This window comes from Diabrotica virgifera, chromosome 8 (assembly GCF_917563875.1).
Source record: "Diabrotica virgifera virgifera chromosome 8, PGI_DIABVI_V3a".
Taxonomy (NCBI): domain Eukaryota; kingdom Metazoa; phylum Arthropoda; class Insecta; order Coleoptera; family Chrysomelidae; genus Diabrotica; species Diabrotica virgifera.
In genome coordinates this window covers 207,454,112-207,467,169 of record NC_065450.1, presented here as the reverse complement: position 1 = coordinate 207,467,169, position 13,058 = coordinate 207,454,112, and the positions used below count along the sequence as shown (strand labels likewise).

At 32.7% G+C, this 13,058-nt stretch overlaps 1 protein-coding gene across 2 annotated transcripts; it reads right to left on the bottom strand.

The window, feature by feature from the left end:
* Positions 1 to 6,587: 6,587 nt before the first annotated feature.
* LOC114331041 (40S ribosomal protein S10b) lies at positions 6,588 to 10,297 on the bottom strand. Of its 2 annotated transcripts, none has more exons than XM_028280504.2 (3): positions 10,200 to 10,297; positions 9,762 to 9,962; positions 6,588 to 6,918 (listed from the first exon to the last, which is right to left on the bottom strand). In XM_028280504.2, the coding sequence occupies exons 2-3, from the start codon at positions 9,959 to 9,961 to the stop codon at positions 6,645 to 6,647; spliced, it is 474 nt and encodes a 157-aa protein (XP_028136305.1). In that variant the 5' UTR covers position 9,962; positions 10,200 to 10,297; the 3' UTR covers positions 6,588 to 6,644. The 2 variants fall into 2 exon arrangements, with proteins under 2 accessions (XP_028136305.1, XP_028136306.1); XM_028280505.2 differs by having other exon boundaries at positions 10,146 to 10,253.
* Between the last annotated feature and the right edge of the window lie 2,761 nt (positions 10,298 to 13,058).

Genomic DNA, 13,058 nt, shown 5'->3' with positions numbered 1-13,058 from the left:
TCAACGTGTTAATTTAAGTAAATTAAATTTCCTGAAAATCTTATTAAAATGAAAATCTCTGACAATTAAAATGAAATGAAATGGAGACTCCAAGGTAAAGGTCACTCATCTTCGATTCCTAACATACTCAGTCAAGCAGTGCTTAAATCTTACAGATCTTATATCCACCAGGTCATAAGACTGACCAAAGTAATTTCCCGGTATCTGAATCCTGTTAATTGGAGAGAATTTGCCATACATAGTTTGTGTGATAGTGTTTTATAGAAAACACAGGCATGTCTCTAAGAATTCTAGTGCTACATATAAAGTTGATAAGACTTAATAAATCGGAACAGTCTGTGGTATGGTCAGGTAGTTTATACAGAAAAAATTAGATCACATTAATCCAGGGGAGGGCAATGGAGGCGATCGGCCTCCCTCTCAAACCAAGTTATTTATAAAGATTATAAAAACATTAATTTATTTACCCGTGTTGAGCTGCCCCCCCCCACTTGCAAAAATTAAACAACAAATAGCCTTGATTTATGAGCTCTCATATTCCGCAAACTAAAAATTTTGAGCTCGTTCCACTGAGCAGGAATTTAATACCCTAGTGGGGGGGCTGAGTCAGCATAAATAGCTCATAAATCAAGGCTATTACTTAAAAATAGGAATATTAAATCGGTTTTTGCGGCAGAATTACGAGCTATTTATGAGCTCTTGAAATTATATAGTTTCGATTTTTGAGCTCATCCCCTTCACCCCCAAACAACCCTTTAATTGATTTAACTTAAGAGAAAGATGCTGAGAAAACTTAAAATATATCGTATTGCGGATATAATTCCTATAGCTTATATACTCTAAGAATAAACTATTAAATCAAGGGCATTTCGATTATTGAGCTGCAACCCCTTCGCAAGAAAACCACCCTATCTTCCCGGCTTAAGAGAAAGTTGTATTTAAAATGCGTTAAACTAATTATTTGGCGACTGCATATCATTTAATAATTTATAAGCTTCCAAATTACGCGCATTTAGATCAGTAAATTGCAATTTATTTTGTATAGTGCAGTCACTGAAGGTAAAAATCAATGATTACCTTCAAGTTCGGTGAACCTTCATCGATTTTCACGAAAATTGGTCAGTGGTTAGAGGATACGTCAAGAAACAAAGGTGACATGGTACCACCTTGCGCCTTTACCCTGAGGGTGGATACCGCCCCTTCTCGGGGGTGAAAATTATTTTATAAAAAATAACTGCACAAATCAATAAATGAACAAATTAAAAGCAAAATTTATTATATAAAGTTAATAAAATAAGTCAATACTTTTTAAGTTATTAAAGATCAAAGATTTTAATTATTTGTAAAAAAAATGCATGTTTTGAAGAGGTTTTTTGTAAATCACTGAAAAACTGTAAGTTTTTACAAAAAAGTTAATAGTAGTTTAATTCGCATAGCTTATATTCTAAGAATAAACTCTTAAATCACGCACCTTTCGATTACATAGCTACAACCCCTTCGCAAGAAAACGACCCCATTTTCCCGGCTTAAGAGAGAGTTGTTCTTAAAATAATTTAAATTAATTATTTGTCGACTATATATTGTTTAATAATTTATGAGCTCGCAAAATATACGCATCTCAATTATTGAATTGCCATTTTCTTTCTATAGTGCAGTCACTGAAGGTAAAAATCAACTATTACCTTCGATTTCGGTAAATCTCCATTTATTTTCACGAATTGACAATAACAACTTGGGGTTTTAGCCTGGGGTATATGTCACCCCTTCTCGGGAGTGAAAATTACTTTATTAAAAATAACCCCACAAATCGAGAGAGGGACAAATTGTAAGCAAAATTTGTTATATGTGATTAAAATAAATCAATACTTTTTGAGTTATTAAAGATCAAATATTTTAATTTTTGTAAAGAAAATGCATGCTTTAGAGCGATTTTTCATAAATGACTCAAAAACTGTAAGTTTTTACAAAAAAGTTTTCATCACTAAAATTGAAGCTAATAAAGAATATAATAAATTGCTTACTTGAAAAACCTTTAATGTTAATTTAAATTAAGTTATTGGTAATTAAATGTATATTTTTTTCCGCGACTGTTCAAATCTAAGGGTTCAAGCTTAAATAACGGGAAAAAGATGCATTTTATAACACTTAGGTACTAAATACTTGTCAAAGTACTTTGAAATACCCATCAAAAATAAGATTTAGAAAAAGTTGATAGTATCAAAATCCGCTCACCAATTTTCGTGAAAATGAATGGAGATTTACCGAAATCGAAGGTCATAGTTGATTTTTACCTTCAGTGACTGCACTATAGAAAGAAAATGGCAATTCAATAATTGAGATGCGTATATTTTGCGAGCTCATAAATTATTAAACAATATATAGTCGACAAATAATTAATTTAAATTATTTTAAGTACAACCCTCTCTTAAGCCGGGAATAAGGGATGGTTTTCTTGCGAAGGGATTGTAGTTCAATAATCGAAAGGCGCGTGATTTTAGAGTTTATTCTTAGAATATAAGCTATACGAATTAAACTACTATTAACTTTTTTGTAAAAACTTACAGTTTTTCAGTGATTTACAAAAAACCTCTTCAAAACATGCATTTTTTTCACAAATAATTAAAATCTTTGATCTTTAATAACTTAAAAAGTATTGACTTATTTTATTAACTTTGTATAATAAATTTTGCTTTTAATTTGTTTTTTTATTGATTTGTGCAGTTATTTTTTATAAAATAATTTTCACCCCCGAGAAGGGGCGGTATCCACCCTCAGGGTAAAGGCGCAAGGTGGTACCATGTCACCTTTGTTTCTTGACGTATCCTCTAACCACTGACCAATTTTCGTGAAAATCGATGAAGGTTCACCGAAATTGAAGGTAATCGTTGATTTTTACCTTCAGTGACTGCACTATACAAAATAAATTGCAATTTACTGATCTAAATAGCTCGTAATTCTGCCGCAAAAACCGATTCAATATTCCTATTTTTAAGTAGTGGGGGGGGGGGGGCTGACTCAGCCCCCCCCACTAGGGTATTAAATTCCTGCTCAGTGGAACGAGCTCAAAATTTTTAGTTTGCGGAATATGAGAGCTCATAAATAGCTCATAAATCAGGGCTATTTGTTTTTTAATTTTTGCAAGTGGGGGGGGGCCAGCTCAACACGGGTAATTTATTTTTCATAGAAATATAGCCAACCAGCCCCCCTCTTGATGATGCTGGATCCGCCACTGGATTAACCCTGTAGTCTTCTAAGGAACTGATATTTAGCCTTGACCTTAGTTCCACCACAGACATGTTCTTAAAGTTTAATCTATAAGCACAAATCCGGAGAATCATAGAAGCACTAAGGATATGAAGGGTACAGGGGAAGAACAGCAATAGTCCATTTGGATTGATTTCGAGCAAGTTGAAAATTAATATTTATTAACTTATTATAAAGTCAAATTTAATCAGTCTTAAATAAATAAATAATTTAAAGAATAATAATAAAATAATTACTTTGACTTTATATTATATTCACTCTATAAGCTAATAAATCTTAATTTTCAATGTGCTCGAAATTAATCTTAATATGCTTTGTTATTTCTGCTTTGACTCCACTGTCAAGAACAACAAATCTGTGGTAAAACTTAATATCCCCTCAATAAACTCACTGAATAATCTATAGATATAAGGATTCGAAAGCCTGTTTATCAAAAATCTCTTTCTTTTTGACTTTTCATGATAAAACCACAAAAGTGCCAGCTGTGAAAAGTACTTCATTTTCATTGGACATGTGAAAGTTAAAGTAGACATTATATTAATTAACCCTTAACTGGTGACCATGCGTCTGCGTTTCTCGCCACAAATACGTAGCAACCTGTAATTCGGTGTACCTTCCTAGCTTTTAGAGTAAATTTCCGTTTTCGAAATATTTACGTCGCCGAGTCTACTAGACGCAAGGTCACCATTAGTGTTATTTTAATATGGATAGTTCACGTAAAGCTGTAAGAGTATTAGCATTGATTAATAAACACATGGGTAAGTTTATAATCAATGGTATTAGACAATGATTTCGAAGAAGTGTGCACAAAATGGTATAATGAGGCGAACAGTGACATTACTGATGATGATGTGGAAGAAGGATATTATATAGAAAGTGATAAAATTTGTATAAATTGTACCAGGGTAGAATAGATTTTTAACGTTTTTTGTGATTTGCAGGTTTTGTGCAGAAGTGCAATTATGTTGTTTTTAACAATTTTTTATATAAAATGTACCTATTTTTAAACATACATATATTATATTTGTTTGTATGTTTAATTTTTTTTTTTGGAATATGACTTTAAAAATTCTGTGTTATAAAACATGTTATACCATTTTTTCTGTTTTTGTTATAAGTCCTACAGTTTGATTTTTTTCTTTTTGGCTAAATAAAAATGACATTACAATATTGTTTTATTATTAACCTTTAACTACCCGCGCATCAAGTTATAACATAACTACACCCGTGGCTTACTTTGTACGCCACAAGAAAATACACTTAAAAACAGCGGATTTGTTTAATTTTTTTTTGAAAAAATACACTTAGTTGTTTGTTATAAACCTTATTCGGCATCAGTGAATACTTGGAGTTCCTTTTCAGTAAGCCAATTGGGATTTATAACTGGAATCATGGAATAACTGGATTCCATGATAAATAAAATTACTAATAAAAAATTTTTTTAAATGTGATTTTTTACAGGAGAAAAAGTACCTATTGTTTACAAAGAAAAATATATTTTTTGCCATAATGACTAAAAAACAATTAAAATATGTACTTATATTGCGACTTATAATAGTAATATAATCCTGGGGTATATTGTCCACCACCGGAAACAACAAATAATAAAATATAAATTACGATCTTTCCAGAACGCCGATTATAACGAAACTAAAACCAAATTGTAAAGCACATTCCAGTGATAGGTTAGAAAAATAAGCAAGGTCAAAAATTAAATTTTTAAATATATTTCCAGTAGAATTCTTATATCTGGCTTACAAAGTGTAGTGTGTAGCGTGTAGTTAAAGGTTAAAAACTGTTTGATTGTATTTTTTAGGTGCCAGCTTTTTTTAGCCAGGAGTCTGTTAGACTCATGGTCACCATCTATGTAATTAAAAATAGGGTCACCAGTTAAGGGTTAATACCACTATTACACTGAGATGAAGTAAAGAATTTATAATGCCATTTTATGACATATGCATCAGAAACAAGACCTGATACAGCCACAACACAAGACTACTAGAAACAGCAGGGATGAGATACTGAGAAGAATTACAGGAAATACACTGGGAGGTCAAAAGAGAAGACATTAAAAGAAATTATAGAGTACTGTGTATAAAGACACTAAACAGAAAAAAAAATAATGGAATAACAACATAAGCAGGTGGGGGAGACCCATGTGATCAAAATAGCAAGAGATAAATCGCAAATTGGTAGAAGTATGGGTCGATTATGCAAAAGATAGAGTGACAACCTTTCATATCAATCTGCCAATGAATAAGTAGAATTGCTTATTAGAAGAGCAAGATGTTGAAATAGACTAAAAATGTTAATTGCTGCTTGTAGTCCGAGTGAAGACATTCAATGTTTAACACAAAAGTTATTATCATGTAGTTAGAAACTTGTTGCCAATAAGTTTTGGTAACAAGTGAGTACAGACCTTGTGCATGTGATATGAGTGTTTTCATATTGTTAATTGTTGAATTCTTGAAACTATACCACTATTTTTGCATTTCTGATAAAATTAATGATGGAATTAAGTACTGATTTATCTTAGGAAGAAAGGAGAGATATTTAGTAGCAGTGGAAACTCATTACGAATTAGTCCTTGATACGAATTTGGAGACAGAGAACAGACCTTAAGTGAAGCTTATACACACAGATCCTAAGTAATCTGTGTCAACTAAATGGATACATTGAAGAAGTGCATACCACGAGACATCATAAGCTTCGAAGGTCATAGTGTGTCCAACTAGCCCAAAAAATCTGGGACATGGCCGAATTACGAAGTCATGTCCCAGACAAGGCTACCAGGCCATCTGAACTTTCGACGTTTTAGTAAAATTCTATTTTGACATTTTGAATACGTTATTCTTCAAGAAATTGGTGGGACGAAAAAAAGTTGACAATTTCTGGAGTGTGATACTAATACCATTTAAAACACATCCATTTTATATCATGGTATTATAGTTCTACAAAAACTCAAACTGTGGACTTCTTTAGTTTCTGTATTTTAAATATCATTCTGAAAAGACGATTCACAAACAATATCAATTCATGTATAGGTGTACACATGAATCAGCTCTCCGAGGCATGCCTCATGCAATGATGGCTGATAAATGTTTTTTTTTTCTGTTTTTGGAAAATGGCCATTTTTTCACTGAAAAGTCCCAGATTTCAAGTATTTTTTTCAGCCTTGTCCCGAATTAATACTGAATTGGAGTTGGCCACACTAGTCATAAGTAACAAGCATTTCAGTGACCTACTACTTAAACTTCATTATGAACTAATATACACCATTTCAAGTGAAAAGGAAATAAACTATACTATAGAGTAAAACAACATTGTAACCAAACTTTTTATTGGCTGATCAATTTATAAAAATTAACTTATCAATAAATTTATTGTGGTGCCCGTCCACGTCCGAATCCTTGCCTGAACTCAACATCTCCAGTTCCTGGACCAACATCAGCTTTCTTGTCAGCTCCAGGGCCTCCAGGAGTCCTTCTGTATCCTGCACGGTCTTCTGAAGGTTTAGATGTCTCAGATCTGAGAGCAGCTGGTCTAGGACGGGTGGTTTCTGTCCTTGCTGGGCGTTTCAAGGTAGATGGGACAATTTCTCCAGGTAAGTGTAAGAATGTGCGGAGGTATTCGATGCCAGAGTTAGTCAAATACCTTAAAAAAAATGGTTTTTGTAAATAATTTATAATTGTAGTTGAAAATATACCAGGTGGACCAAAAGTCAGTTAACACTGACATCAAAAAAAGTCACACGCAAGTTTGTGATGTCTCCAAGAAAATATATAATGCTCTGTGAAATAATGCTCTGTGAAGGCCTTGTAAATAATCCAGTCACAAGGTATTAGATATTTTCAGCAAGACGGTGCAATGCCTCATTACGGATTGCAAGTTCGTTAGTTTCTAAATGACCAGTTTAGTGATTGGATAGGGAGAAGACACAATTGAATGTGTTTGCCAGGTTTGACGCCCTGTGATTTTGCCTTGTGGAGAGTACTTAAAGACAGGGCATGAGGATATATATCCACTGACATATATCGTGATATATATCATGATATTTATATTATATTATATCATGATATATATCAATATTTTATTTCATACTAATTTTCGCCTCATTTTTTGATAAACTTACTGGACCATCGTTTTAGGAGAAAGACTTACTGTGGAACAGAAAGAACAGACTTATGAATATTTAAATTCAATCAACACAGATTTTGTTCCGTTTGTAATGGCCCTAACTTCGAAGTCTAAACCTTTTCCGTCTTTCATGTATGGTCCAAATTTCAAAAAAACATCTTCATTATTATTATGGAAGTCTGTTCCAATCGCTGAATCTGCTTGGCCTGATAAAAACATATTTCTCGAACAAATTAACCAATTACTTACAGCAGTAGCCTCAACGGCAGGCACTGAAATGTGCTTTTCAAGTTTTGGACTTGTGCATTCCAAATTACGAAATAATTTAGGAACCGAAAAGGCTACTAAACTTTGTATTCATGTTTAAATATTTAAACAGTTCTTCATACCAAAAACATGACAATTTGGAATGGATTTGGCCTGAACAAGAAACTGAAAGAAGGGAAAATGAAGAAGCAGAATTAAGTCTTGGGTGCTTTACTGGTTTTGATTCAGAGACACTTCCGATGTTGAACCATCATCTTGATTTTGTTTTTTAAATGTTCAGAATTTTAAGTTATTTTGGAAAAATAGAAATACCTATATGTTTAAGTTAATGTAAAAATGTTTAGTTAATTTATTTGTTACTTGGAATTACGTATATATTTTTGTATTTTTTATTTAAAGTAAAAATATATCTTTCATACTGTTACATTCTACATTTAGAGTCTTATTTTAGTCAATTTAGTTTGTCTATTGAAATGTTTTTCAAAATATCATAAATATCATACAAATATCACATTTTGGATATATATCGGATATATATATCATATATAAATATCTGATATTTTGATATTTATATAAATATCATGGATATTTTGTGCCCTGCTTAAAGATAAAGTTTTTGCCAATTTGAAGTTCTCCGTGCCAACTTGGAAGTCTGTAGAAAGACTTGTTTCACTGTGTATAAGCGTTGCCAAAAATGTATTGATGATGTAAAAATGGTGGTTTACATTTTGAACATAAAATGTAAAGCATGCACTTCTTTGTACCTACTCATTTACAATGAACAAACTTTTTTTTTACTTAAGATATTTTTGCTTTTATTAATATACCAAACGGTTAACTGACTTTTGGTCCACCCAGTATAAAAAACTAACGTGTAGACAAAATTCTAAAATATTTTTAAACAAAATGGAAAAGCACATAAATACACAATTGCCTGAATGATATGTACCTTAGGCACTTGGGAAAAATGTTGAAAAATATCACATACAGTCGGAAAATGAAAGAATACCCATGGACGAACATGTAAAACACACTGTATTTTCCTGTCACCGTGTCACAAAGAAAATTGCCCAGCGCAAGTATATGTAATAATAATTATTACATGTACTGGCGCTGGCCAATTTTTTGTTTGACACGGTGACAGGAAAATACAGCGTGATTTATATGTTCGTTCATGGGTATTCTTTCATTTTTCCTACTGTACATAAGTTACATGGGTTAAATACATATACCTTTTACAAAATAAGGTTTTTAATTTTTGTGATTTATGGTATACAGCCAGTACAGGAATTTTTCCTTGTGATATTGTTGAAAAATAACTTGACGGCATTGGTTCTCAAGGAGTTATATCGAAGTCAACTATAGTGATTGGTGTTCACCAGTGGTCATTATTCAGCTGATGATGTGAGACTTGTGTAGATTACAAAATTGGTGTTAATGATAAAATTGTGTGTTAAAATTGTCCAATCAGAAAAATCGACAATAGAGAGATATCGAAACCCTATTTAATATCGTCCTTTAATAAAAGATTCCCTTATTTTGACATTAAAACTCTTGTTTATATGTCAAAATAAAGGATTTTTTATTATAAAACAATGGTTTCGATATATCTCTTATATCTTAAATGGCTTAAAAGATTCACAATATTTTTGTCAATTGGACCTATTCAAAGCATATCTTCATTTAGCAGTAGAGGAAGAGAGCAGTAGTATCTGAACTATATCAACACATCGAGGAACATATTGAATGCATCATATATCTTTTGGAATTAACACTGCTTCTTTAGAGTTCAATTGAATTATTGATCAAATTCTATCCAGTCTCTTAGAAACTCACTCATATTTTGCGAACATAATTATTCATGAATCGAGTAAAGAAGAATGTGAACAAAATCTTGACTTATGCCTTCAACAACTAAAAATATTACCAACTAGCCAAAATGGGAATCATATTTTATCAAAAATAGACTTATTCACTGTTTCTGAGTTTAATAATGAGATAATTAAGTCATTAGTAGTGTTTAAAGTAAAACAAACAGGTACATGCCCAAAAGTATAACCTACAAGAAACAAGTAAATAATAAATAGGCTTACCAATAATAATGCCTCCAGGCGAATTGTTCCTTTACGTAACCTTTTGATTTAAGTGATTGTAAAGCCTTAATTACTTGAAGGTTAGGGATAGTTTCTAGTTCGGGGTGTTTTGGGGCATGGTAATCTTTTTTAGCTACCATGACTCCCTCTTTGAAGAGGTATTCGTAAATACATACTCTATTCTTTTTTGGCATCAACATCCTAAAAGAAAAATTATTATTATTCAACCGAATACACTAAATAATAGCAAATAGTAAAAAACAAGTCCACTATATTTTCAGGTTAAGGGTTATTATTCTTGAACACTAATTTTGAAAAAATCACATCAATATCACAAATAGAACATTATAACACATTAATTTTAGTAGAAAAAAGAAATATTACGTGAAAATTTATATGGATGATTAAAATATACAATGATTTTTAAAATTCACGTACTTGATAAACTTCTATATAAGCTGTCAAAAATCAGAAAGAAGGATAAGAAAGCGCATGTCACCTAATGTCAATGTTGTCAAGCATGGAACCAATCAAAACATGAGTTTTGAACCAATCAAAACACGGGTTTATTTAGAAGGACGCGTGTAAGGGGGAAATTTAAAATTCGAATTTGTTATTATTGTGTGAGTTTTTAATCTATTATTATTATTGCACAGCTCCATTAAACAAAAACTACAGTTATTAAAAACTATTAAATGACGGTTTCACATTACTGCAGAAGCCTAATCTTGAGGTTTCAAAAGTTTTTATTTTTATTTAGTTATTTAAAAATGGATTTAAAAAAAAATTATCTGGGGCATATATCGAAAAAGAAAAGCAGAAAAAGAAGAAATGACAAAAAACATTCTTAGTTCTCTTAGCCAATTTCTTAAAAAGAGTTAAAGTGAAGTTGTGTTGTCAGATGATTGGTCCAATAAAACTGTAATCGAACTTTATTTACCATTAATAACATTTGCGGATAACGGGACACCGACGTAAGTCGGTGCTTCGCTGCCCGCAACACACATTTTTAGGACACAAGTCCAAAATCAAGTCATTAATAGGGAGATAAAAGCTCTTCTAGCTACCCCTAAAATCGGGTGGTTTAACCACATAAAGTAATACAGAGGATGTCCCATCCCAGGGCATCCGCAAGGTAACGTTCAGTACAAAACCTCCTCATTCGTTCATGTACTGCGATGGGGAGGGGTGGTGGTATAGCTTGTGGCTTGGGGGTCAGATAGACCACTCCAGGTTATGGGCGGTCCTATAGATACCACTACAGGTTACACAGGTGTGACCGGTTTGATCTTCGGACATGCGCGTGAGTCTCTCACTGTTCCATTAGAACACACATAATGTCCCCGAGGTTGGGGTTGTATGAGTAACTGTGTGTATGTCTGTGGGGGGGGGGGCACCTGTTGCTAGTTATACAGGCGAGTACCTACACCCTAGCGCCAGCACTGAAATTAGTGGTACACAATTTGGCTTTAGAAATGGTATGAGCACAAGAGATGCTTTGTTCGGCTTGAATGTGCTGGCCCAGATGAGATGCATGGACATGAATCCTACTGATATGTCTTATTGTAGACTTTGAAAAAGACATTTGATAAAGTTCAACATAAAAAGCTTGTAGATCTATTAAAAAGCAAAAATATTGACAGTCCTGATATGAAAATTATATCTAATATTATACAGGGTGTCCAGAAACCCTACCGACAAACGATGAAGACAGGAGATTCTTCAGATAATTTTAAGATAATTTAACCCAATTCACTTAGTCCGAAAATGCGTCCTAAGGGAGCTAGAGCTTTTTGAAGATGGCGTCTTGTAATTAGTTTTTATTAAATACCTCCAGAACGCTTCTATTTAGAAAAACAAAAATTGGTACGCTTATTTGTCTTCAAGATATAAATGTAATCCATCCATTGCAAATTTCTAGTACCGATCATAGGCGTCCGTTTTGGGTAGGGCAACGGTTATTTTATTGAATAACTTTTTTATCTTTAACTTTTATGCATTTCTGACAGTGGATTAATAAATTGTGAAGTATTCTTGTACTAAAAGGTACTCTTGTTTTAAATCGGTAGGACACACCGTTTTCTAGAAAAATGATTTGAAAATTTTTCGCTTTTTGAATTAAAAAAAAAATTAAAAAAAAAACTGTTTAGAAAGACGAAAACTGGTACATTTATTTATATTCCAGAGACAAATCGATTTCATTAATTGCGAATTTCTAGTACTGGTCATAGACGTCCGTTTTTGGTAGGTCAACAGTTATTTTATAGCATAACTTTTTTGTCTTGAATTTTTGAGAATTTTTGACACTAGATTATTAAATTATGAGGTATTCGATTACTAAAAGTTACTCTTACTTTATGTTGGTAAAATACTTCGTTTTTTGTTGAAAAGTTCTTTCAATTTTTTTTCAAATTTCAAAAACGAAAATCTTTCAAATCGATTTTTCTAGAAAACGGTGTGTCCTACGGACTTAAAGCAAGAGTACCTTTTAGTACTAGAATACCTCACAATTTAATAATCCGGTGTCAAAAATGCATAAAATTAAGGACAAAAAAGTTATGCGATAAAATACCCGTTGCTCTACCCAAAACGGACGCCTATGACCGGTACTAGAAATTTGCAATGGATGGAATCGATTTATCTCTGAAAAGTAAATAAGCATACCAATTTCTGTTTTTCTAAATAGAAGCGTTCTGGAGGTATTTAAGAAATACTAATTTCATGACGCCATCTTCAAAGAGCTCTAGCTCCGTTAAGAAGCATTTTCGGACTAGGTGAATTGGGTTAAATTGTCTTAAAATTATCTGAGGAATATCCCGTCTTGGTTTGTCGGTAGAGTTTCTGGACACCCTGTATACTATTGCAATCAAACTGCCAAGGTAAGAGTTGACAACCAGAACACTCAAAACATCAAAATACAGAGAGGAGTCCGTCAGGGTTGCGTGCTGTCCCCACTACTCTTCAATGTCTACAGTGAAGCGGTATTTCAAAAAGCGCTCTCAGATTCAATACAAGGTATTATTAATTTATCAATGGAGAAGTTTTGAACAGCTTACGTTTTGCAGACGATACAGTAATAATAACGGATATTAACAACAATGATTCACAGAATGTAATGAACGCTGTCATTAGTACGGACTGAAGATGACAGAGTACCAGAAAATTGTAGCCAACATACAATTACCAATCCATCAAGACATACCAGACATCTCAAAAAAGCACCAGCGACTGAGGTCTAGAAATCCTCCAATCAGATCTGCCCGAACAATTGGTGATTCCTATGATATACAAAGGCAA

Bases quoted from the DNA above. Each gene is read 5' to 3' on its own strand.
- LOC114331041 (XM_028280504.2), bottom strand. From the start codon at position 9,961: ATGTTGATGCCAAAAAAGAATAGAGTATGTATTTACGAATACCTCTTC. The intron at 6,919-9,761 runs GTAAGCCTATTT...ATTTTTTTTAAG, and splicing joins GCCTGGAGGCATTATTATTG to GTATTTGACTAACTCTGGCA.